Source organism: Miniopterus natalensis, chromosome 1 (genome assembly GCF_054644295.1).
Source record: "Miniopterus natalensis isolate mMinNat1 chromosome 1, mMinNat1.hap1, whole genome shotgun sequence".
In the NCBI taxonomy this organism is placed as follows: domain Eukaryota; kingdom Metazoa; phylum Chordata; class Mammalia; order Chiroptera; family Miniopteridae; genus Miniopterus; species Miniopterus natalensis.
Window position 1 is genome coordinate 111,375,772 of NC_142081.1, and position 27,984 is coordinate 111,403,755.

Below are 27,984 nucleotides of genomic sequence, written 5' to 3' on the forward strand. Positions count from 1 at the left end.
GCGACGTCAAATTAAGCTCCTACCACTGCTCTGCCTTCGCCTCCAGACGCGGGGAGGGCCTCCGTTTCTTTACGATAAATCCTGCCGCTTCCGGGCTCTTAAACAGTCCAGAAGACGGTTTTGAAGTTCCTGAGTCTGCAGGCCCTGGAGGCGCGTGAGTAAAGTTAGAGAGGCCAGAGGCTGGTTGTCTGGGGGCCACCCCAGCAGAGGCCTTTCCCCCTGTCCGCAACTGTGCTGCACTTGGTTCCGCCGAGACCCACGACGGTTCCGCCCCCTTCTTCCTTGTCATTGATGTTGTTGTTCTTGTCAGTGCCGCAGCCCCGACCGCCGGGAGCTCGAACCCGAGCCAGAGCCGCCCGGGCGGCCCGGTGGCGGCGGCGGCAGTGGCTGCGGCTGCAGCAGCTGCGACGGCTGCGGGGGCTGCTCCGGGGACTGCGGCGGCGGCCGGGGGCGGGCAGCCGGCGGCGGGGCCGGATGGCTCTGTGCGGGCAGGCGGCGGGGGCCGCGTCGCTGCCCAGCGAGCTGATCGTGCACATCTTCTCCTTCCTGCCGGCGCCTGACCGGCTGCGGGCCTCGGCCTCCTGCTCACACTGGCGCGAGTGCCTCTTCTACCCGGCGCTCTGGCCCCAGCTCCGCATCTGCCTCCGGGTCTCACCCGCGGAGCAGCCTCGGCTGGAATTCCTCATGCGCAAGTGCGGCTGGTTCGTGCGAGAGCTGCGCGTTGAGTTCGCCGCGGAGAATTACCTAAGCGGGGGCGGCGGCCCGGGCGACGGAGGCGGCGCAGACCCCGGGACTGGCGGGGAAGAAGTCGAGGCCTTGCAGCTCTCAACCCGTTGGCTGGAAGTGCTGCGCACCTACTTGGAGCTGGTGCTGTGCGTGCTGGTCAGCATCCGGAACAACAGGTAGGCTCGCCTTGGCTCCTCCATCCACTCTCCTCCCCCCACTTCTCCCCTCCTCCCCCGCAGGGCTCGGAGTTGCCTCCTTCCTCTCACCCAGAAATAGATTCAGTGAGGATGTGCCCGGCCCACTTCAGCGTAGCTTTCTTCAGTGACTGAGGGAATCACTTCTAACCAGGCGATTTTATTGAGGTGGGAGGGCATAATGGCACTCATCACTACTACTTTATAAACAGTGATGTACTTGGTGTTTATCAGACATCACTCCTGGCGCCTTCCAGGCACTGGCTCATTCATCCTCTCAGCGGCGGTGCGATGGAGCTGACAGGCGCCGTCATTATTCATTTTACAGATGGGAGAGCTGAAGCTTAGAGGGTGAGGCCTCCGAGTCTTGGGAGAAATAAACACATAACTTGTTTTTTCTGACTCCGAACCTGTCCGTTCAAAATAGATCGTGGTCGGGAGAGGAGTATGCTACTGGTGTCATAATACAAGACTCTCCCTAAAAGAAATCTTTGACAGCCATTTTCTTACCCGGAGTAGTTTTGATTAACTGGGCCAGGCACAAAGAGTAGGAGAAGTGCTTGTTAAACCTAGGGATTGGGGGAGAACCTGATCATCAGGGTTAGAAGTCCTTCCCCATACACTTCCAGAGTCAACTTGTCCCCCGTGATTCACCTAAAAGTAGCACAGTGCAGCATAGTGGTTGCCTGTGTTGGGCGAATTGGCCGGTGTCTGCAAAGGGTAAGCAGTCTGTAACTGTCCTCCTCTTACATCAGGATTTTAGTGTAACCCTAGGACTAACTTCCTATGTTCAGTGTTCTAACCGATTTTCCTAATAAGTATTTCTCTTCTTTCTACTCTCTATTGCCCTCCCCATAATCCCATTAATTTTTATTTTCTGTATCTGGGTATTCTAACTGACCTTAAAATTAAACTATGAGTTGGAAAAAAGTTTCAAAGGTCAGAGGAGCAACGTACATAGTAATAATAGTTGAGCAGTCCCCCAGCACTTTCACATTTACCACCTTAATTCATCCTTTCAGTGACCCTGTGAGTTGGGCAGGAGGGCTACTGTTATCCCTGTTTTATAGAAAGGAACCTGACACTTAACAATGTCAAGTGCTGTGCACATTGTTATACAGCATTGTTTTTCTCCAAGATCAGTGTTTTTATTTTTGCAATAAATGTAGTATGTTGAACATTATGCATTATATTGACCAGGGTTGAGAGGTCCTGGTTTAATGCTAGGCTACATATATACATGCATATATATACACATACGTGTGTGTGTGTGTGTGTATTAGCTAATCCCTTCGCCTTTTTTTTTTTTTCCCTTCACCTTCTTTATCCAGTCACCCTCACCCACCTCCCCTCAGGCACCAGTCTGTTCCAAAAGTGGGGGAGATAAGCATATAGCTCCAAGTTGTATCCAGAGCATGGCTCAGTATTCAAGTGGCCTTTGTATTTCCCTAGCTTTTCACACCAAGCCATTCCATTTCCTTACTTTGATTTTATGTGGCAAGAAAGGCCTTTTGAGGCCTTGATCAGGTTAGAGACTCTTTAACAGAGTCAAATGTATGGCTAGAGGACCAACTGATCCCGAAGTTGAAAAGATTCAGTCAGTGAGCACTAAGCTACTGATGAGACCAAGAGTGGGGGTGAATTCAGCAAGTACCAATTAGATTTTTATGTTCTGAGATATGATAGCACTTCTGAGCAACCATCCAAAAAAGCATGCCTTTGGTCTAAGAGCAAGTCTTGCACAGTGCCTAGTTTCTAGTGCCCGGTTTGTTAGTTGAATGGATAACATTACATAGGCAAAATAGTGCTATATAACACCTCCCCTTTATTGTTTAATTCTTCTTTACCTCCATTCCTCCCCCCATCACTTTTTTTCCCAACTTTATTGAGGTATAATTGACAAATAAAACTATACCTTCTCTTTTATTAGCATCCCAATCTACCTGCCTATGAGGCCACCCTATGCCTGTCCTCCTGGATTAGCTATCATTTCTATACAAATACAATATACTGTCATTCCTGATTTTAAGGTTTTGTCATTTACTGTAGGGATGGTGCTGTGTTGTGCTGTATTGTGTATCTGTAAAATTGAAGTGTAATGTCATTGCATGTATTACTACTAATGCTGTTTCAAAGGTTCTTTTAAATCTATGTTTGGAAATAAGTTAATATCACCTTTATTTTGAAAATGTCTTGAGATACTCTAGTAATATTGGAAGTATTAATACGAATATTAAAAACATAAGTGGTGCCCTACCCAGTTTTGCTCAGTGGTTAGAGCGTCGGCCTACAGACTGAAGGGTCCTGGGTTCGATTTTGGCCAAGGGCACATATCTTGGTTGCAGGCTCCATCCCCAGCCTCAGTTGGGATGTGTGTGTGTGTGTGTGTGTGTGTGTGTGTGTCTCTCTCTCTCTCTCTCTCTCTCTCTCTCTCTCTCTCTCTCCCTCTCTCTCCCTCTCCCTCTCCCTCCCCCTTTCTCCCTCTCTCCCTCCCTTCTAAAAAGCAGTGGAAAAAATATCCTTGGGTGAGGATTTTTTAAAAAAAAAAAAAACACATAAATGGGACTAGTTTTTTTTTAATTTTTACAAATTTGAAAATGTTTTAAACAAAGCTGTTTATTCGGTTACTGTAGTAAATCCTCTTCTTATTTCCTTCCATAATCACTTAAACTACAGACTGAGGTTCAATGAAGACCCAAAACAACTTCATGTACTGGTTTTTTTGATTTTCTAAAAACATAAAATTTAATAACTAATGAGAAGAATGAATATGTAATATTCTTTACATTTCTGAGTTAAATTTATAGTGGTTTTGTTTTATGATTTCTGCCATTTTATAAGTAGAAAAGGGGTATAAAACCTACCAGGTCACAAATTTTATGCTTCCAGGCTGTGCTGAATTCCTTTATATAATTCATATTTTTCACACTCTTACTCTGTTGTGTTCCAGTTATTTTCATGTCCCTCAGGAAAAGAACTGAAATTAACCTGGAGTTGTGGAAAGTTTTCAAGGGTATTGTTCTGAGAGGATCTTTGACTTTTTGTTTTGCTTGATTTGGGAGTTTAACATGCAAATGTAATTTCAGTGTGACTGTAGCCACCTTACGGATATCTTAGGTATTAGGAACAACTGATGAGGATCAAGGAGGTACAGAAATGCCTCTCAGAGGATAAAACACAGTCCTCCAGGTTTCAGAGCTCCCCTTCTTTACTGCTAGGATACCTGCCTTGATGAACAGTAAGAACAGAAATACAGTGTGTACTCATTCAACTATTTTATAGGTTAAGTAGGGTGAATTTTTTCTGCAGTTGTCCTACAGGAAATTGTACTTAGAAGTTCAAAATAACAGCCCAGCCGGGCGTGGCTCAGCGGTTGAGCGTCGACCTAGGATCCAGGCGATCAGGGTTTGATTCCCAGTCAGGGCACATGCCCGGGTTGCGGGCTGCAGCCGATCAATGACTCTCTCATCATTGATGTTTCTATCTCTCTCTCCCCCTCTCCTTTCCTCTCTCTGAAATCAATAAAGATATATTAAATATATATTCAAAATAATAAATTTAGATATGTATACTTAGGATTTAATCTAGTTGTTGAGTACTGCCTATTGAAATACTGTATTTCAGAATTCTTAGGAAAAATGAAAGTTAGGTGGATAAGATTTATGATAATAGTTAATAGCTCAATCATTAAAAATCTTAAACAGGCAAAAAGTACATTGTCATCATCTAGCTTATGCTTTTCTGGACTATATCAGTATTTTTACATAAGCTTTTTGGGGGGTGAAATGCTATATTGGGGGCAGAACTTTTTTTAAAGATGAATACTGTAACAGACGAGATTTTTTTTTTTTTTAAGAGATTGACTTTCTTCTTAAAATCTGGTTACAGCTCCAACTAGATGCATGTAGATTGACCACTTCATGACTATGCCAGCTTATGTACCCTGTTAATAGTAGAAGGTATATTAATAATTCTTAGATTTGGTCTTAGTAATTTGGCATATGCTGCAGCAGAGAGTCTTCCTTTATATGGTTTTCTCAACATCAGTCTACCAAGACCCAATAATTTATAAGCCCATTTAAAAATACATTTTAAAATAGGTTAAAAATTCTTTGGACATTTCATATTACTATCAAAGATGGTAGGAAATGCCTTGAACATCTTATTGCCACAACCCTCAGCCTTATTTTTCTTGATTTTTTTCCCCATCCTAGTGTAATAAATACATGTAAAAAATAGCTGTTCACTTTTTAGAACTTACTTTTACTCTTTACTTAAAGAAGCCCATTTACAAATAAATATATTATGCCCAGCTGGGAGTGGCTCAGCAGTTGACTGTCGACCTAGGATTCAGGAGATCAGGGTTCAATTCCCCGTCAGGGCACATGCCTGGGTTGCGGGCAGCAGCCAATCAATGACTCTATCATTGATGTTTCTATCTCTCTCTCTCCCTTTCCCTTTCTCCCTGAAATCAATAAAGATATATTTAAAACAACAACAACAAATAAATATATTAAAATGTATTGGGACTCTGACCAGTCTACACTCCTAAGAGGTGGTTGCCTATAGACAAGAGGGGCGAGATGATGCATACCCAACAGACTCCTTACCTTAAAATTGGCAAATTAAAGTGGTTCCGTAGGGATAGCGTCAAGGTCATTGAGAAGGGATGAGACCCCAACCTGCTAAAGAAACTAACCTCCTGGGAGAGCTGCTGAGAGGATTTAGGGCTCTTTCTAGCCCATGGGTACATTCTTAAAATGATTAAGAACTGATAGTTGGAGAATAGGAAGTAAAACTCAACAAAAGCTTGTCAAAGTAAAATATTTTTTCTGTGTTAAATGAAGCTAGCAGCTTTTGAGTAAAGTGATTAAATTACTTCCGTTTTAATGTGATAGTTCTGAAGCAGCCTTGAAAGATTTCACCCAGTTTGATCAGTTTATATAGGACCTAATATAACAGTTATTTTTAAAAATCTGTTTTTCATCCTCCAGATATTGAGAGCTTACTGTGTGCTAGTGAAAGCTCCTCATTCCCATGGTGTCAGTATTCTAGAGGGAAAAGGCAGACAGAAACAAGTAAACAAATGAAAGAAAGTTTCAGTTGTGAAAATAAAAGAAAATCTGAAAATAAAATAAAAGAACTATGTAATAGTGACTAGGTAGCAACATTAGGTAGAGCTGTGAGGGAAAACCTCTTTGAATTGCAACATGAGTGAAAAGAGTCACCCATCTGAAGATCTAAGCAAATAGAATTCCAAGCTGAAAAAAATGGTAAGCACCAAGGCCTTAGGCCAGACAAATATTTGGCCTGTTGGAGCGGTAGGAAAGTACCATGTGAATGAGGATAAGAATGGAGCTCTGAGATTTAGAGAGAAAGGAAAGGTTATGTGGGCCTCAGAATGAAAATTTCAACTATATTCTAAGAATAGAAGAATTAATTGATTGAAAAATATTAAGGTCAGAAGTAATGTGATCTAATTTGCATTTTAAGACAGTCACTCTGGTTGCTATGTAATGAATTCTAAGAGGGCACAAGAGAGGAAGCAGGAAGACTGGTTGGAAAGCTGTTGCAATGATCTAGGCAAGAGATGATGGAGACAGTTGAGATGAAGAAAAGTGGATGGATTTGGAATATATTTTGGAAGTAGAGCCAAGAGGACTTGCTGCTTGGATGGAGATTAAAAAAAGGAAGGGCCCTGGCCTGGTGGCTCATCCTTTACACCAAAAGGGGGCGGGTTCAATTCTGGTCAGGGCACATTCGTAGGTTGCAGGTTCCATCCCCGATTGGCTTAGGGGAGGCAACCAATGGGTGTTTCTCTGTCTCCCTCTCTCCCTTCCTCTCTCTCTAAAATCAATAAAAACATACCCTCAGGTGAGGATTTTTTTAAAAAGGAATAATCATATTTTTATTATTTCTCTATAAGACTCATTTTTCTTGTTCTTAGCACTGTTAAAATTATCTTTTAATAGCATGTTAAATAGCAATTTTATATGTCAATCTTATTTTTAAAAATTTTGTATGTCAACCTTATTTTTAAAAATCTTTTGTGTAACCTCTGGGATTTGAGGATGATAGTAATTCTGAGATGGTAATCGAGTAAATGAATTTGTAAAGCAAATTCTGAGAAATTACTTTTAGTTAATGGATCATAATAAAGCTAATGAGGAATGCTGTTATAGGCTGATGACTTATTTCTGATCTCTAAAGTTGTACTATCCAATAGGTAGCTACTAGCCACATAGAGCTTTTTTCAAAAAAAATTTGGTTTTAATTTATTTTTTATTTTAGAGAAAGAGGGAGGGATAGAAACATCGGTTAGCTTCCTACTGCATGCTCCCTACTGGGGATCAAGCCTGCAACCCAGGCTTGATCATGGTCATGTGTCCTGACCATGAATCGAACCAGTGACTTCTTGGTGCATGGGTCGATGCTCAGTCCACTGAGCCACACTGGCCAGGCATAGCCACATATAACTATTTAATTTATTGAGTAAAATTAAAGATTAAGTTAGTTGCACTAGCCACATTTCAAGTGCTACATAGCCATATGGCTACCATATTGGACAGCATAGAATAGAGCATTTGCATCATGACATTTGAAAGGTTTATTGGACAACATTTCTGTAAAGAGTTGTTTGAGCTGGCTGCAGTTATTCATTACCATCTGTGAGGGGAAGAAATAAGTATCTTATCAAAGTATTATGTGGATGTAAACACACTTGATATTGGACATGAACTAAAAAGAATAGAATTGACCTGAAAGAATTTCATGCAGTGAGGTAGATTATTCTAGCTTTCAGCTTTTTAAAAAAGGAAAACATTGCATTTTATGAGCTACTTTACAGCATTGTAGAAGGTTTTAACTTTTTTAAGAGCATCTTTTTAAAGTACAAAGTTCTTATGGGTTCCCCTTTTCCATAGTTAGTCTTAACTGTATTAACTCTAATTTAAGGTGGCTGTTTTTGGCATTTGGGCACTGGTACTACTTTATTACATCAAAAGAAATAATTTTGGATCCTCTGAAATGAAAGAAAATGTACTGAAATTGCTGCCACAGATTAAGTTCCCCAATTTTGAACCATAGAAGAGAGAACAAGACCATTATGACCAAGATATTAGAAGCCTTTGTATCCTTAGATGTATTAAACAGTCCAACAGAAATGCCAGAAGAAGATAAAAGGTTTTTAGCCCTCTGCAGTTATACCTTGAGGATTAATTCTTAGGTCCATAGGTGGTTAAGATGGTTTTGAGAAATTGCCGAAACTAACCCACTGAATCTGTATGTGTAGGTTTTTATAAAAGGTTATCAAAAATTGTGATGGTGGTTTAATTTATAGAGAAATTCATATGCTAAAAAACAAGATATCTGTTTATTGGAAGTTTAATATACATATTTAAGTTGTATATTTTTCATATGCATCTTAAAGCTATGGTTGAGTCCAGCTGGCATGGCTTAGCAGTTGAGCATTGACCTACAAGCCAGGAGATTGTGGTTCGGTTCCTGGTCAGGGCACATGCCCCAGTTACGGGCTCAGGCTGGTGCAGGAGGCAGCCAGACAATGAATCTCTCGTCATTAATGTTTCTCCCTCTCTCTCCCTCTACCTTCCTCTCTCTGAAATCAAAGCTATGTTTAGAAGAGGAAAAAAAACTATGGTTGAAAAGATAAGTGCAAATCTTAGGTTTTGAGAAAAGAATTTTATTTTTCTGGGCAATTATGTTCTTTTATTTATTTTTTAATCCACACCTGAGGATATTTTTTCCATTGCTTTTTCAGAGCGAGTAGAAGGGAGGGAGAGACACAGAGAGAAACATCCACAATGACATGAGAGAGAAACATTGACGGGTTGCCTCCAGTCTGGGGAGCGGGGAGCCTGCAACCGAGGCCTGTGCCCTGGCCTGAACAAACCCAGGACCCTTCAGTCCCTGGGTCGACACTCTAACCATTGAGCCAAACCAGCCAGGGCCAATTATGTTATTTTAGAGGGGTTCCTAGTATATAATGTACCTGAAAACTGGTCTGCACCCTAAATTTGTGATGTGTGAGGTATCGCTAAACAGACCCTAGTTTTTGTCGTACACTGAGGTAAATATAACATTCAACAAATATTTATTGAATGCCAGGCCCTGTTCCAAGAGCTGGGGATACAGCAGTAATCAAAAAATCCTGTCATCATAGAGCTTGTTCTAATGGGAAAAGAAAACAAAAGTAAAATATGTAATATCACAGTTGGTAATAATGCATGAAGCAAAACGAAGCACTCAAGGGAGATGGGAATGGTGGAAGTGGAAAGGAGTGTTGCTTTGTAAAATAGGGAACTTAAGGAAAGGAGGGAGCAACCCAGGTGCCTCTTTTGGAAAGGAGCAATAATGGAAGAGTGGTACTGCAGTGGAACTATGCATGCTGAAGTATATCACAGAAAGCAATGAAATGTAGAAGGAAGACGTTGACTAGTAAGGGGCAAAGGTGATATGGAAATCAGTAGGACCTTATTAAGCTCTTGTAAGAATTTGACTTTTACTCTGAGTGAGGTGAGGGGCCGTGAAAGAGTTTTGAGTTGAGTGACATGATCTAATATTTCAAAAGGAATATTCTAACTGCTGTGTTGGGACGCATTTGTAGCAAGACAAGGGCAGAAGCAACAAGCTGGGTTAGGAGGCTATTGCAGTAATCCAGGCAAAACATGTTGGTGGTGTGGACCAGGGTAAGAGCAGTGAAAGCAATGAGTGCATTAGTCTGATTCTGTATTTTTATCTGGAGACCTTTTAGAAGTGGAATGTAAATATAAAAGATTAGATATAATTGTTTGGCTAACATTGCAGTGCCCTTTTAATTACTACTCCCTAAATATGTCTAAAAATAATTTTCCTTTAACAGTTTTTATTCATTTTGTTTTCCTTTTGTGTTAATGATTTGCTCTCTCTTTAAAAAACAGATACCTTAGGATTTGGATACAGTTTATTTTCTGAAAACATGGCTTGTCTTTGGTATTTAGCTCCTTTACCACCAAGTACTTTCAAGCAATGCCTTATTCATATAGGCCTTACATAAATTTGAGTCAGTCCATTGAATAGTCCCAGAAACTTCCTTGTCTTCCTTACTGTAGTCACTTGGGATTTTCTTTTCTGTTTTGTTCTCTTTCACTTTCTTCTTGCATATAAATCCATTATTACTTGGAATTTGCCTAAATCTTGCCCTAATATGAGCTATGGGTTCAAGATGGTGGGACTAAGTTGAAAGGAAGAAGCAGATGGTACTTTGCACAAAGATTCTTCCTTCCCTTTGCCCCCATATCACTTGTCTCATCGCCTATACAACTAGGCCCAGGTAAATCTGTTTTTCTACTCAGACACTCAAAATTTGTACTCTTCTATTACCTCTCTTAAGTGGACAAGGAAAAGGGAGGAAATGGAGGACAGAGTTGAGCTACCTTTTAACCTGGTTTGTTATTCATATGTTGCTAGTAACTTCAAAAAGGACTCTTTTGGGAACCTCAAAAGGACAATTTTAGAATCAAGGCAAAGAAGAAAGTTGGTCACCTGAGGTCAAAGACTTAGATCTTCTGTAGCTTAGACCCACCTTCTCAAGCCACATACCCTCTCCACACAAGAGTCCTATTAGAGTCACCACCAGGGTCATGGGACTGGGTAAGGTTTATTTCTATTGCAGTACTGAAGGGAGTTGAGTAGGTGTGTGCTTGACAGCCCTTAAAATCCTAAGCTAGGCCCTGGCTGGTGTGGCTCAGTAGGTTGGATAGGTTGAGCAGCATCCCGTATACCAAAAGGTGGCCAGTTCTATTCCAGGTTCGGGGTGCATACAGACGGTAGCCAACTGATGTCTGTCTGTCTGTCTCTCTCTCTCTCTTCCTCTCTCTCTCTTTAAAATCAATATAAACATATAATAATAAAAAATTTTAAATAAATAAAATCCTAAGCCAGTTTTCATGGAGAAACAGCAGTATTCAACAACCGTATAATATGAGCTCTATTATTTTACAGATGGTGAAACTGAGGCACAGAGTAGTTAAATGGTCTTGCCAGGTACACAGTTACAGAAATGACTGCCTTGTTTTCTGATTTTTTAGTGAAATTTTCAAACACACAAAAACTAGACGCAGTGACCCTGTTGTCCAGTTTCAATAATTTAAGGATTTTTTCTTATTTGCTTTCTTTTATCTTTACTGAAGTATTTTAAAGCAAATCTAAGATATTGGTATCATTTTACACTATTTACCTCAGTGTAAAGCTCTGAAAATTATGGACATTTTTATATGTAGCAACAGTGTCATTAATACATTTAACAAAGTTATCAATAATTTCTCTGTCTCACCTGATTTTTTTTAATGAGCCTTTTTAAAAACTTTATTTCCACTCCAAGAGTCCAAACTCCTGTACACTTGAAATGTAATCAACATAACTTTTCACATTATTGGCACACAGTGCATATTTTAATAATTGAATGAGCAAAGAGTAGGAGAGCAGTCTAGTCTGTAGGCTAAGTTTCTGAGTTATAAGTACTTAATCATCTGATTTAGCGCTGTATCTGGAACTGATGATTTTTTAAAATAGGATTAAAGGGGAATGCAATTAAGTTGAATTCATTCTTTTCTGGCTATAGTGTGGCCTTTTGCATGTTTTAGAAAGATTGATTATTAATCACATTTTAGGATTTGCAAAGGGACTAGTAAGTAGGTTGTATCTTATTAATGTTACCATAGGAATGGAGCTAAATTAATTTGAAGAATTAAGATGAAAGAAAAACTGTTTAACCAACTGTAATGTTTCCCAGTATGTTTTTGTTACATGCTTTTCACAATCACATGGTGGACATTGTGCCTGAAAGAACCATGTTTGCTTCTTTAGTTCGCTTGCTGACGCAACAGTAAATAAATGAATGAATAAACTAAGTAAATAAAACGCAGGTCACAGATACCATCTTTAAGTAAAGGGATTATGTGGCACAATTCCCTTGTTACTGGTATAGTCTCCAGGCCTCAAAATGAGACATCTATTTATTGCCACGGTTCAGTAGGTTCTGTTCTAGTGCTGTTGCCTCTATGTTCTTTTCAGTCCTTTTTTATAATCTGAAACAGTAATGAGCCACCTCAGGGCTATATGCAGTCTCCGTGGCTTCACCAAGACTTATAATGTAATTTCAGTATGATATATTTGAAAATTGCCCTTGAGTTGCCAGGGTTTTTCCCCTAATTTTTAAAGTGAATTATTGTTTTCTGTATTACTTAATAAGTAAAATTTTATTTTGAATGGAAAAATAAGTACCTAAAAATTTTTCCACAGATATCTCTCAGATACTACTCTAAAATATACCACTTATAATTTTTCCAATAACTTTCAATAAGACCATTGTATTCAAGGACTCGGTTTAATTATAAGAAACAACATGAACTAAGTGGGAGTCAGAACCCAGGTTCTCTACATAGCTCTGCCCTAACTAGTAATGCAGTTTCACACAAGTCACATTAGTTTCCTCATGTATAAAGGGAAATTATTGAATTGGATGATCCCACAAATCATTCTAGCTTCAAAAGTATGTCAGTGATTACATCTGTAAAGAAAGTTTGTGCATGTATTTCTGGTTATACTGTAACAGGATTACCATTTTACTGCTGCAAATAAAAAGAATTTTTGTTAAATTGCCCTTGAGTGACATGTGTCTAACATTGCTGGGACATTTAAAAATATTGTATAGCTGGAACTAAAACAGAAGTCTTCCAGGGAGTCTCCTTATATTAACTTGTTAAATTTAATAATATGCAGGTTGTTAATTTTTAAATGATTTTCATGTAAATTAAGTTCTTTTAAAGGTGAAAAGCTATGTAAAAGTAATTTATTTCTTTTCTGAATTTCTGCATAGTCTGTATTTGTAAAAATAGAATATTTGAAAGATACAGAAAAAGTAAAAAATTCACAGGAGATAATCGCTGGTAAAATGTGATACATCCTTTTGCAAAACAGGAATAATAATCTATGTGTGGTTTTCTATTAATATTATATCATGCATTTTTTAGAAAGGTCAAAATCCAGAACACTCTCAACATCAAATGCTGCCAAAATATGGAACAACAGGAACTCTCATTCATTGCTGGAAGGAATGCAAAATGGTGCTATCACTATGAAAGATAATTTAGCAGTTTCCTACAAAACTAAACATACTCTTACAATACAATCCAGCAGTCACGCTCCTTGGTATTTGAAAGAAGTTGAAAACATACGTCTTCACAAAAGCCTGCATGTGACTTTTATAGCAATTTTATTCATAATTGCCAGAATTGGAAACAACCAAGATGTCCTTTAGTAGGTGAATGGATATATTAACTTTGGTACATTCAGACAGTGGAATTCTTATTCAGTGCTAAAAAGACATGAGCTATCAAGATATAAAAATACATGGAAGAACCTTAAATGCATATTTCTAGCTGAAAAAAGACAATCTGAAAAGGCTATATACTGAATAATTCCAACTATATGAAATTCTAGAAAAAGCAAAACTAGAGACAATAAAACAATCAGTGGTGGCCAGCAGTGGGGAGGGGAGAGATCTGAATAGGCAAAGCACAGAGAATTTTTAGGGCAGTGAAAAACTCTGTGTGATATTGTAATGATGGATATATGTCATTATACATTGGTTCAAACCCACAGAATGTACACCACCAGGAGTGAACCCTAAGGTAAACTATGGACTTTGGGTAATTATGCTCTGTCAGTGTAAATTCATCCTGGGTAAAAAAATGTATCCTTCTGATGAGTGATGTTGATAATGGGAGAGATTATGCATGTGGGATAGGAGGTAAATAGGTCTTCTCAATTTTGTTGTAAACCTAAAACTACTCTTTAAAAAAAGAAGTCATTTTGCCCTGGCTGGGTGGCTCAGTTGGTTGGAGCATCATCCTGTACACCAAAAGGTTGTGGGTTCGATTCCTAGTCAGGTCATATACCTAGGTTTCGGCTTCAATCCCCGGTAAGGACGCATACGGGAAGCAACCAGTGTTTCTCACATCAATGTCTCTCTCTCTCCCCCCTTCTCTTCCTCCCTCCCTCTCTCTCTAAAAAAAAAAAAAAAAGTTATTTAAAAATTGTATCATGTTAATATATATGGTATACAGTATTTAAAGTAAATGATTTTTTACACTTAGTCATTCAGTTAAGTTGAGCATTTTAAGCCCCCTACAAACCCAAAGTATATGTAATTTACTCATTTTTTATAAAATACCCTAGCCATCAAGGGTAGCTAAACATAGAATTTGCATTTTAAGAAATCAGTCAATTCCCCCCATCATTTGTTTGTTTTGGGAGTTTTTTGTTGTGTTTTTGTGGGTTTTCTTAAATTAAGGTATAATTGGCCCCGGCTGGTGTGGGTCAGTGATGAGCGCGTTGGCCGCTCACTGGAGGCTCGCAGGCTCAGGTCCATGTCAGGGGCCCATACCTGGGTGGCAGGCTCAGCCCTAGCCCCAGGTCAAGTTGCTTGTGGGAGGCAACCAATCGATGTATTTCACGTTGATGTTTCTCTCTCTCCCCCTCCCCAATCCCTTCCACTCTGTCTCAAAATCACTGGGAAAATATCCTCCTCGGGTGAGGATAAAAAAAAAATTTCATTGAGGCATAACTGACATATAACATTATATTAGTTTCATGTGTACAACATGACTGCAGACTCGTGTACATTGCAAAGTGATCACAGTAAGTCTAGTTAACCCCTCTCCCCATCTTAAAAACAGTGCATTAGTGTTTCATTTCTATGATCTTTTTCAAATGTATGTCTTTTAAGACAGTAAATCTCAATTGGGACGCACATCTCCCCCACTTTTCCCCAACTTATGCCTAACATCATTTGTGAAAATGTTACTAACAGAAATGGGCTGTGCATGTAAACACAGTAAAGAAAAAATTTTAAAGGATATGTGTATATACGACCTCTGATTCTTAGAGAGCCCAGAAATAGGCCCACATAAACATAATAAACTGATCTTTGACAAAGGAGCAAAGGCAATACAATGGAGAAATGATAGACTTTTCAACAGTGTTGGGACAACAGGACATCTACATGGGAAAAATGAATCTAGACACAGACCTTATACCCTTCACAAAAATTAACTCAAACTGGATTACAGACTTAAGTGTAAAATAACAGAACTATAAAACTCCTAGAAGATAATATAGGAGAAAAATCTAGATGATCTGGGGATTGGCAATGACTTTTTAGATACAACACCAAAGGCATCGTCCGTGAGAACAAGAATTGATAATCTGAACTTCATTAAAATTAAAATTTTCAGCTCTGTGAAAGATACTGTCAAAAAATAAAGAGAAGCCACGGACTGGGAAAGAATATTCACAAAGTACGTATCTGATAAAGAACTGTTAACCAAAATATACAAAAAGTCTAAAATTCAACAATAAGAAAGCAAACAACCCTACTAAAAAGTGGGCCAAAGACCTTAACAGACATCAATATATCTTCATCATAGTAGATATATAGGTGGCAAATATGCATTTGAAAAGATGCTGCACATGGTATGTCATCAGGAAAATAAAAATTGAAACAACAGACATCACTACATCTAGTAGAATGGCCAAAATTTAAAACAACGCCAAATGCTTGACAAAGATATGGAACTACAGGAACTCTCATTCATTGCTGATGTGACTGCAAAATGATAGTCATTTTGTAAAACAGTTTGGCAGTTTCTTTCAAAACTAAACCTCCAAAATCCATGCTCCTTGGTATTTACCTGAGTCAAAAATTCTTTTAGGGGATAAATGGGTGGAAAGGGGTAAATTTGTAATACTTTCAACAATAAAGATAAATTAAAACATTTAATAAAAAAAACTTTTTTTGTCCACACAAAACCCTGCACACATGTTTATAGCAACTTCATTCTTAACTGATAAAATTGGAAACAACCAAGGTGTTTTTCAGTAAGTGAATGGATGGATAAACAGCCAGACAACAGAATATTATTCAGTATTTTTAAAGAATGAGCTATCAAGCCACGAAAAGACATGGAGGAAACTTAAGTGCATGTTATTAAGTGAAAGAAGCCAATCTGAAAAGGCTGCATACTAGTTTCAAAGTGTCTGTACTATATTGCATTCCCAGCAACATGTATAAGAGTTCTAATTGCTTTACATAGTATTATCAGACTTTCAAATTTTAAACATTCTAGTATGTGTGAGTGGTATCTCATTAAGATTTTTAATTTTTATTTCCCTAATAATGAGCATCTTTTCATGTGTAATTTGCCTTTGGATATTTTCCTTAGTACAGTGTCTATTCAGATCTTTTGCCCATATTTACACTTGGCTGTTCTGTCTTACTAAGTTGTAAGAGTTCACTATATATTTTGAATACAAGTTTTTTAAACTAAATTTATGTCCTAAATATATTTTCTCTAGTCTCTTGCTTGTCTTTTCATTTTCTTAACTATCTTTTGAAAAGCATAGGTGTTCATTTTGATGAAAACCAGCTTATCAGTTTTTTTCTTTAATGATTTATGCTTTTTGTGTCTTATCTAAAAAATATTTCCCTAATCCAAAGTCAAAAGATTTTTCTCCTGTATTAAGCAGTATTATCATTTTAGCTGTTAGGTTTAGTTGTATGATCCATTTTGAGTTAATTTTTCTAGATTGTGTGAGCTAAGGATCCAATTGTCATAGCACCCTTTTTAAAAAATATGTTTTCATTGATTTTAGAGAGAGGAAGGGGGAGAGAGAGATTGAAACATCAATGATGAGAGAAGAGCATTGATTGGCTGCTCCCTGCACACTCTCTACTGGAGATCGAGCCCACAACCCAGGCAAGTGCCCTGACAGGGAATCAAACTGATCTCCTGGTGCATGGGTCACCACTCAACCACTTGAGCCACACCAGCCAGGCCCTAACACCATTTTTTAAAGACTATCCTTTTTACATTGAATTAACTTTCCAAATTTGTCACAGTTGCTATTTTCCATTTTATTTATCATTATCTTATACAAAAATAAACATTATTTGGATACAGTGACCATATATGCATAGACCTAGTCTGGTCTCTCTCTCCTGTTCCATTGATTGCTGAATCTGTGCTTAAGCCAATACCACCCTATCTATAATCAGTTGCTTAGAGTCTTGAATTCAGATAGTGTAAATAATCTGTTCTTTTCAAAATTGCTTTGGCTATTCTAACTAACTTGCTTTTTCTTATAAATTTTAGAAACAGCCTGCTGAGTTTTGATCGGGATTGTGTTGAATCTGTTAATAATTTGGGGAGAACCAACATGTTAACAATATTCCAGCATGTTAATAGTCTTCTGATAAACAAGTGTAGTATATTTTCCACTTAATTAGGTCTTTGATTTCTCTCAGCAGTGTTTTGTAGTTTTCAATGTACTGTTGTCAGATTTATTCCTAAGTATTTCATATTTTTGATGCTATTGTAAATAGTACTGTTTTTTAAATTTCAGTTTCCAGATGTTCATTGCTGGTATATAGAAGACAATTGATTTTTATATATTGACTTTGTATCCTGTGACCTTACTAATAAACTAACTTATTAGTTCTAGCAGCTTTTTTTTTAATTCCTTAGAATTTTTGTGTAAATGATCAAATAATTGGCAAATAAAGACCATTTTACTTTTCCACTCCAATCCATGTGCCTTTTTATTAATGAGTAATATTATGGAGTTATATTTTTAATAGCTGGTTTAAGTTCCTTGTTTGTTAATTTCTTCATCTGTCATTTCTTGGTACTTGTGTTGATTCATTTTTTCCTAGTTGTGAGTCATTTTTCCTTTTTCTTTATGTCTAGTAATTTTGATTGGATGCCAGACATTGGTATTTTTTCCATTGTTGAGTCCTGTATTTTTTAATTATTTTTATTCCTTTAAAGACTGTTGGGCTTTGATGTGACACAGTTAATTTCTGTGAAATCAGTTTGATTCTTTTGAACTTTTGCTTTTAAGCTTTGTCAGGACAGATCCAAAATACCCTTTACCTAGGGCTAACTGATCGCCACTACTAAGGCATGCCTTTCTGGGAACTCTGCCCAGCGCTGCCCCTGTATTAGTCTCTGTGAACTTTGGCCGGTGGGAACATAAACTCTTCCCACCACTGTGTCTGCTCTACTGTTTTCCAGTGGTACTTTCTCCAGCCTTGTGCAGTTTCACCCCACACATGTGCAGATCACTACTCAACCAAAGGCTTGGGTAATGTCTTGGCAATCCCCTCTGCAAGTTCGTGGTGTGCTTTCTGTGCAGCTCCCTTATCCCTGGTACTCTGCCCTGCAAATTCTACCCACTGTGGGCTCCCCAAAATCTCTGTCTTCTCAACTCAGGGAGACTGCTGGATTCATTTTAGGTTCCCCCACCCTGTGATGAAGCCTGGAAACTCTCCAGGCCATTTTCTGAGGCAATGATAATTCTCATTTTTTCCCTCCTTCAGGGATCACAGTCCTATATTATTTATTGTCCAGTGTTTGCAAACAGTTGAGTCATAGGTTTTGTCCAGTTTTCTAGTTTTTTACAGTAGGAAGATGGTTCTCATGGCTGTTTAATCCTTTATGAAAGAAGTAAAAGTTTCTCACATATGTGTTTTAATACCACAGGGACAGTGTTACAGATGTACATGCAATAGTAATCAGTGGAAGCTCGGTTGAAGGGAGAAAAATACTCAGATTATATGAACTTGAATAGACCTCTCCTCTCTGAATACTATTAGAAATTGAATGGCATATCTTTTTTATACATTATATAAAAACTCATTTTCTCCAGAAATATTCATTCTTTTAGAAGTCTTTAAATTTATTTTTCTTTATAGAAGAGGTTGTGAGAGGCAGAACCTCTTTGTAATTCATAGATACAGTAGCAACTTTAGAATAAAGATATGGTAAAAGGGAAAATACTTTAAAGGCAATCATAGGTATACATTATAGTAATGTGTCCTTTAGAGTCTGATACAGTAGCTATCCTCCCAAGAACAGTTATATATCCTTTTTTGGTTTTTTAATGCTCACCCGAGGATATTTTTCCATTGTTTTTCAGAGCGGGGGGAGAGAGAGAGAAAAACATTGATGTGAGAAAGACAGATCGATTGGTTTCCTCCCACTTGAGCCCCCACTGGGGCTGGGGATTGAGACTGCAACCAAGGTATGGCTTGCCCTTGGCCAGAATCAAACCCAGAGCCCTTCAGTCCGCAGGCGGACACTCACCACTGAGCCAGATCAGCTAGGGTTATAGACCCTTTTTTTTAATGGGGGAAAAAGTTTTCCTTTTTAAGTTGATGTCTTCCTTTGAAATATTTTTTAAAATACAGTGTTTTTGATAGTCACATGGAAAGCTGATTAGATCTACTAGTGACTAATTTAAAATTTTTAGAAGTCAAGAAAAAGCATAAGATTATACTATTAGTAATCCTCCTCATATTTTTCTTGACGTGTTTTACTTTGCTGTTTTATAACCTTTCCCCATTTACCAGTTGGACTCTTAATGTTTTTAGTTTTTATTTATGTGGGATTCTTTTATATATAAAATAACTAATATTTGTTACAAATGTTTTTCTCACTATGTTGGGTTTTCCTTTTTAGTGAGGTGTGCTATTAAATATCAAGTTTTTCGTTTTTATACAAATTTTTCTCTTTGTAATTTATTTCTAAGCTTAGAAAGTCTTATTCCCCCAGAAATTAGATAAAAACGTATTGCATTTTCATACCAATTTTGTCTTGTTTTGATTTTTTAGTATGGAATGATATCTGCAGATTATTTCAGTCTATTGAAAAGTCCCTTCCATCTCTCCTTTTCACAGTGAACTTTTTTAAAAGATTTGTCTTTTTCACTCTCTCTCTTTCCTCACATCCAATCTCACTTTTTCTCATCACACCACATAAAATGACTTCCACTCAGATCGCCATGTTGCTAAGCCAAATGACTGTTTAGCCCTTATAAGACCTCACGGCAGGATTCGACACTGCCATTGATCACTGGATTCTTTGTAAAAGAGTTATCCTTCCGTCTCTGTGATCTCCACACTCCTGACTTTTCCCCAACTTCTGACTTCTCATTTGCAGCCTCATCCTTCTCTAGTTTAATTATTGAAGTTCCTCACAACTTAACTTTTTGCTGGCTTTTCTTCTCATTTTATACTCTTACCCTAAGCACCATTGTTCCCATCCAGACTTCATTTATCATTCAGATAACTGCTTGGCTCCAGACCTAGAACTGCCTACTTGACATCTTAACTTGAATATCTTAAAGAACCTCAAGCTCATATGTAAAATAGAGTTCATAATCTAAATATTGTACACCTCACCTCTACCCTCTAACACTGCAGTAATATTTTTCATTAAAATTTTTTTCACTTACTTAAATCTTTTTTTTAAACTTAAATCTTTTATCACTCTTGTGGATTATACATTTCTTATTAAAGTAATCCTAAGTTTTATGTTATAAGTGGACCCTCTACTTGTTTATTATTGGCTTTGAAACTTTTTTATCTGTATCCAGTTATTAGTTTTCTTCTCCTACTTTATTTAGAATTTTACTCTTAGAAAAGTATATGTTTTGTAGCTAAAACTGAAAGATTTTTACAGTTTTTTTACCTCTCTTGATCAGCATCTATACTTTTGATCATAAATCTGGGGGAGGTTCTCTAGATTTTAGTCAAAGAATGTTCTTACAGAGGAGATAGCTTCAGGGCAGTGCTCAACCCATGAGCATTGAAGACACTGATTAAGTTAACTGGTTTGGAAAATTTTTATAAATAGCATATATATAAAACTTAGAGCTTAAACAGTTCTTTCATATGTCATTTTGTCTTTTATTCATCCCTAAACCTTTTAAAGTAGGTGGTTTTATTATTGATAAACAATTGAGTCTCAGGGACATTAAGGGACTTCTCCATGGTCATTAAAATACTGAGTTCCTGAACTAATGTTATACCCCATTCCTCATTCCTTAGCACTTATGCTGTTTTTTCTTGTATCACATTGCTTTTCATTGTATGTAAAAATCAATCTGAAAGTCCTTAATTGGATTCTGAGTGAGATAAGCTAGAAACATTCCTAGACTATCCCTTCTGAGTATTTCTATTTTTAATATTTATAGTTTTATGTATTATTTAGACAACTATTTTAAATTATTTTCCTTATAGGAACCTCCAGAAGTTTAGCCTTTTTGGAGACATAAGCGTTCTACAGCAGCAAGGAAATTTGTCAAATACATACCTCAGCAAGGTGGACCCTGATGGCAAAAAAATTAAGCAGTAAGTTATATAGTTAGTGGAAAGGGGCTTATTTAATAATAATTTTAGTTATTTTGAGAAATTGTAAGATACGATACAATAAGAAGAGTAATGATTATCTTACTAAAAAGAACATATGTTCTGGAAATGTCTTAACTATGAAATACAGTAATCATTCTATGCCATTCTGTGTTATAAATTTTAAGACAGATCAAAGAATTTTCTGGGTAATTATTACTTTGTGAAACACTTATTTCTCTGCTTGCTTTTGCTATAACATAAATTGTATGTCACCAGTCTTTTCTGCCATACTGGTAAAATGCTGCTTTCCTTGAACAAATCTCTGTACGTTAACATATCTATATGTTTAATACATCTTATTCCTTATATTTTAATGTGAATTTTAATGGTATTTATGATACTTGTGAGTTGGATAGAAATTAAGTAATGAGAGAAAATGGACCTCAAAATTGTGTGCCATTTCATTGCCTATTTTCAAAAGACTGTTAAAAGATTAGAGCTAAATGTGAACAGGATCCTTTGACATGTGTTTTTCTTACAGAATTCAGCAGCTATTTGAAGAAATACTGAGTAATAGTAGGCAACTGAAATGGCTGTCCTGTGGGTTTATGCTGGAAATAGTAACCCCAACATCACTGTCATCTCTCTCAAACTCTATTGCCAACACCATGGAGCACCTGAGTTTACTGGACAACAATATTCCTGGTAACAGCACCCTTATCACCGCAGTGGAACTAGAGCGATTTGTGAATCTACGCTCTCTTGCCCTGGATTTCTGCGACTTTACAGCTGAGATGGCAAGAGTCTTAACCGATAGCAACCATGTGCCTTTGCAGCGACTGTCTCTCCTGGTCCACAATGTTTCTGTGATGCACAAGTCTCTGGACAACATGCCAAATGATGAGCATTGGAAAGCTCTGTCACGAAAGAGCCCTAGCCTTCGGGTCTATATAATGGCTTTTGATATCAAGAGTGAAGATATGTTAAAGATTCTGAAACCCAGTATACCACTAGAGAGGATTCATTTTGACAGCTACATCACTTGTGTTTCAGGAGCTATCGTTGATCTTATATCTAGGCAGTATGACAAGTTCCTCACTCATTTCATATTAATGAATGATGTTATTGACACGTCTGGTTTTCCAGATCTTAGTGACAACCGAAACGAAGATCCATTGGTTTTACTAGCGTGGAGGTGCACAAAACTTGCTCTTCTGGCGATTCATGGTAGGTGATTTTTTATTACTATAATTTGATATTAATATTACATCTAAAACATTCTATGCTAATAAAAAGATAGCACTGGCATTTAGAGTGTTAAGAAATCTTATAACAAATTGATACGCAGATTTTTATACTTTTTAAAGCTTATAAGATATACAACTTACAGGTGGGAAGTCACATTTCTAAGTGTTCTGCTCCAAGCTCCTGTTACTTTTTCTCCCACCATGTGATTGGTGGCATTTCACAAACATGGTATTTGAAATTAAATTATTTAAGAAAACATACATATTTACCGACAGAAATATTTCCTCTAATCACAGATCTCTTAAAGATAACATGGAAGGAAAAGAAAGTGTGATTTCTTTCATGCCCATTGCCTCATCTTCTAGATTCTAGGTATTGCCATATTAATTTATATGAGGGGTTTTTTTTAATGTTTTTATTGATTTCAGAGAGAGGGAGAGAGAGAGAGAAACATCAATAATGAGAGTCATTGATTGGCCGCCTCCTGCACACTCCCTACCAGGGATCGAGCCCACAACCCAGGCATGTGCCCTGTCTGGGAATCAAACCGTGACTTCCTGGTTCATAGGTCGATGCTCAACCACTGAGCCACGCCAGCCAGGCCATATGACCTTTTTATTTAAATGGTGGTTCCATTGACGGGGCATATGCTTATTTTATACTGAGGCCTTTCATCTTAATGTAAACTATTCTCATTTGTAGAGAGAGTTTCTATTCTGAAAAATTAGAACATTTTACTTCCTTTTTTTGATACTTATAAGACATTTACAGGATACAAATTAGGAAGTCTCTATGAACATCTTAAACTCCCTTTATTAGCTCTGTTTCTTTTTTTTTAGCCTGCAGCTGTGCCTTGCTTTTCTAGTTTTGTTTTGTAATTTGGTTAGCCAGCAGAGATAGTAACAAAGAATAGACCAATGTTGAAGGTAATAAATAAAATGAGGATTTTGTATAGGATAAAGAAATGTCAGGTTATTCAGAAGTTAATTTAACCCAGTCTTTTTAAAGCTTTTTTCTTCTTTTAAGAAATAAGATGTTAGATATAGCTAAAGCCCCCCATCCATTCCCCTTTTATTCCTTCCCAGAGGTAATTATTACTCTGAAGTTAGTACATATCATTTCCATGGCTGTTTTGTACTTTACTTACTTGCTACTGACTATTAACAATTTATCTTTAAAGCTTAAAGTGTCACTTCATAACTTGGGACTATTAATGATTTTTCACTAATGAAAAATATCAGTTTAATTATGTATTGTTAATGGACACATATATGTGAAATAAAAAATTTGTTCTTTATTATACATAATTATCCAAACTTATTTTAAACATATATGATTTTACAAAATGTGGATATCAGAATAGGATTACAGCACCTTCCATTTAAACCACCCACAGTAATGTTCCTATGTTCTTGGAGACAATTTCAAACTTTTTGTCTTTTTTATTTCCCCTGGCTAAACAATCATACTTCCTTCTCGAATCTCAGTATATTTTTAAAGGAAAAGGACCAAAATGGTCATTCGATACAAATTTGTGGAAAAGACTAACTTATCATATAGATAGAATAAAATGCAAGGAAATTACAGTGCTTGTGTTCTGCTTATTTTTAAGGTTACACAGTGTGGGCACACAACCTCATTGCCATTGCTCGTCTTCGTGGCTCTAATCTAAAAGTACTTGAAGTCACTGAAGAAAGCATTGATTTTGACCAAGGTGAACTGGCCGACCAGGATGTGGATCCAGTGCATAACCTTATTGAGCAGGTATCCCTGGGCCTGGGTCATCCTTGGCATGCAGTCATGGACATTGAATCACTCAGTGTCTTCACTGAACCAAATCGTCATTTTTACAGAGAGATGCAAAGCTTCAGCGAAGACATTTAACTTTTTTTTAAATGTACAATTCCTGTGGTTACATATGCAAGTAGGGTCCTATTATGTTCTTTTCAGTAGTGTGAATTAATCCCTTTGTGCTGTGTTTAATCAGTATTAGCTTCATAGAATTATATATGTATATTCTACTTCTTGATCAAAGAACGTAGTCGGGTATTGGTTTAGAAGTTCAAAGTGACAATGTATAGGGCTTTCACGGTTAATGGACTTGTTACCAAACCTTAAGGATATACAACCGAAGGCTGTCTGAGGTTGCTGGCTAACTTTGTTTTTCACTGAGTTACTCTGCCTTTTTGATTATTTTATTCTTTGTGTGTCAGAGCAGAACTCAGGAGCCAAAATATTTTTATACATATATAGATATATACCCATAGCCTGGTGGATTTGTATGCAATATTCTGCATTCACTCATTCTAATAGCATTTCATTAATTTTTATTTGAAATGGAAGGGAGGATATTGTCCCAAATGAGTTATCTTTAACAAAAAAGCCAAGATTTTAACTTTCATTACATATATAAGATTATCACCAATTACCATTCTGAATTTTGTATAGTACTAGGTTAGAACCTTGCTTAACCCTTTTCTTAAGTGCATTTACATAACCAAATACTCAAATTGTTGGATTTATAGAAATTATATCTGACATGATTTTATTTATCAATTATATTACACATTCAAGTTAGCTTTTAAGCCCAGATTTCAAGTAGTGGAGGAAGAAAGAAACTGTATTTCAGGGTAAAACCTCCTAAACGAAAATCATAAAAACAGAATTGTACACACACATGCTTGCAAACAAACATTAGTCGTGAAATCCCTAGCAACAAGTCACTGGATTTTTCTCTGTCAGCGCGCGTGTCAGCTGCCAAAGAATAGACTTAACTGAAGAAGTGCCCACATGCTGGCAGGGGCCGGCCCACTCTGGCCAGCCAGATACTGCTAGATTGTAATATTTAAGGTCGAATTTCGACCTGTGGTACACAGCTGTGCTGTGGCTCAGTCAGCAACCTCAGAACTCTGAAAAACAAAACAAAAAAACGAAAAAAAAAAACCATGCACCTGTTTCACTGTGAATAGTGAATGTCAAGGAAGAAAGGAAAAACTGAAAGCTTGTTCTATCACAGGTATGAGCTGCTATGATACATGAAGAACATTCCATGAAGTATGTTTTAAAACCTTGTTATATCTGAGAGGCTTTAAAAGCCGATTTGTTTCAGGGCAACCGCGGTACAGACGTGGTCTCTGTGAGACTTCCACCTGACCCCAGTTTTAAGTGGTACGAATGTTGTGCATTTAATGTTAAAGGACAGTCTGCAATAATAAAGTAGCCAACATGGGTGCCCAGCAGTGCTGAGACCTGGCTGCTCTATTGTAAGCTTTGGAAACACAATTTATGCAACAGATGTCCAGATATGATTCTATTTATGGAAAAAGTTTATATGTGTTTTACAAATGGTTTTACCATCTTATATTAAAATGACCTTTTGACAGGTGTGCACTGTTTTGTCTCCAGTGGGCACATACCATGCGGATTTTATATGTACATCAGTAGTGTGAATCCACTGGCACAGTGTGTGTAAATGCCAGATGTGGTGAGATTTTATCTTATAAATGTGATCAGATAAAATAACTCCTGACAGAAACTGTAAGGAAACCAGCTGAATGTTTGACCTGATGACTGATGTTATATGGTTTATGTTAAATGTATATTCTTTTAATCAATGAATAAAGCATTAAAAAGTGGTCATTGAAATATATCTTATTGTTTATGAAGCATGAAAACTTTTAGTGTTAAATAAACTGCACTAATACTTATATTGTGTATAATCAATGTTAGCTCCTATTGCAATCTGAGCAGCAAAAATCAAATTTGAGAATATATCATAAAAAGTCTTAATCTGAAATGTTGGGAAGATTTTAATTTTTTAACTCACTTGGGCTAACTACAAGCTTAAAAGCCAATAGACTGGTTAGCACACAAAAAAGCTGCTTACTTCAGTATGCTAGTATTAGATAGTTCATAAACCCCTATATTGCTTTAGTTTGGCTTTGCAATCATCATTCTGGGTTGTTGAAGCAAACGGCTGTCATTTATGAAGAAAATGGCTCTTTTCCTTCTATCTTTCCTTCCTTAATCATTCCAGATACCGACTCTTCTAGGCACTGCCCCACCTTGGAACTGTCATCATACCTGCTGCGTCTTTGTTAGACACATCTAACTCCTCTGAATAAATCACCATGTTTATGTATTTAAAGTACCAAATAGTACTCAAAAATGTATAAAAAAGGAAAGTCTATTTATATATATGAGTAGCATACAAGTGAAGGTTGGTAGAGTAAAGCATGAAACTGGGAGGCTCGACATCTGTTTTCTACTCTAAGCTATGACTCTAATGCTACATGAGCACAGACTCTTCCTTAAGCTTTAGTTTCCTCATCTGTGAAATGAGGGATTGGACTTGGTTATCTAAAGCTCTGATTCTTCATCCAAAGTTTCAGCCCTTGTTAGCCAACAGCTTATAGACATGTACAAGATCCTCTTTGAACAATATTCTCAAAACATAGCTTACTATGAAATTTACATATCTAATTACTTTCACATTTCTCCCACCACCCTAGGAATTTAAAAAGTTAGGGATTCAGTGGAGCAGGGCTTGGAAAGGAAGTGTGCTTATGTTTAAACACATGAATTCAGAAACGAAATTGCTTGGGGCTTATAGCATGAATCAGACTGGATCTTTAGGAAGCCAATACACAAAATGGTGCATATGGAGTTAACACCCAAAAAGATGTGAAAACCCAGTGACTACACAACATTGTTCTATATCAGTGCTTCCCAACCTTTCATGTCCTGACACAATTAGAAAGTATTATACAGCAAACTGGTATAAACTGGAAGGAATTGGAGAAAAAAGTAATCTTTTGTTTATTCTTACTCGAGGATATGTTGTTTTGTTTTTTGTTTGTTTTTATTGATTTTAGAGAGAGGGAGGGAGAGATCGGTTGCTTCTCATAGGTATCCTGACAGATCCCGCAACCTGGGTATGTGCCAGTACCAGGAATCGAACCTGTGACCTTTCAGTATACAGGACAATGCTCCAAACAACTGAGCCACACCAGCCAGGGCTAATTTTCTTTATTATAAATAATATGAAGACTTAGAAATAATGAATTTGTATAGAACTTTCAAATAAAATTTTGTCAAATGTTTTAACTGATAACCTGTTAAAAACTTTTAATATTGCTACCAATGAGAAACCCCCTACAAATAAGTGATTTTTAAACCTTTTTCTTTTCACAGCCATTCAAAACTTAGGCAGCTGATTTATACTTAAATTTAACTGTTCTAGATATAATGGTAAATGGGACACCTGTAGTGCTTTCAACAATAAAGATAAATTGAAAAATAATAATAAAAATAAAATAAATAAAAATAAATGTAATGTAACTTTGATGTTGAGATTTGTTGTAATGTGAATTTATTTCAAATTCAAGTGACTTTTTTTCATTACAAGTATTTCAAAATCATGATGCTCTAATTTGTTTTCTCCCACACTTAACCATGCCACTAGCTTAGCTACCACAGAGAGCACACATCAGCCACCAACAGACAAGTGTCTGATTTATAAGGCAATTACAGGCCTGTGGGGCACCCTCCTATCACCTCCAGCTT

The 27,984-nt window shown here is 37.2% G+C and overlaps 1 protein-coding gene across 2 annotated transcripts; it reads left to right on the forward strand.

The window, feature by feature from the left end:
• Window positions 1-291: 291 nt before the first annotated feature.
• FBXO33 (F-box protein 33) lies at window positions 292-27,771 on the forward strand. Of its 2 annotated transcripts, XM_087824986.1 has the most exons (4): window positions 292-902; window positions 21,061-21,171; window positions 21,713-22,398; window positions 24,032-27,771. In XM_087824986.1, the coding sequence occupies exons 1-4, from the start codon at window positions 292-294 to the stop codon at window positions 24,301-24,303; spliced, it is 1,680 nt and encodes a 559-aa protein (XP_087681112.1). In that variant the 3' UTR covers window positions 24,304-27,771. The 2 variants fall into 2 exon arrangements, with proteins under 2 accessions (XP_087681112.1, XP_016065273.2); XM_016209787.2 differs by lacking the exon at window positions 21,061-21,171 and having other exon boundaries at window positions 472-902.
• Window positions 27,772-27,984: the final 213 nt, after the last annotated feature.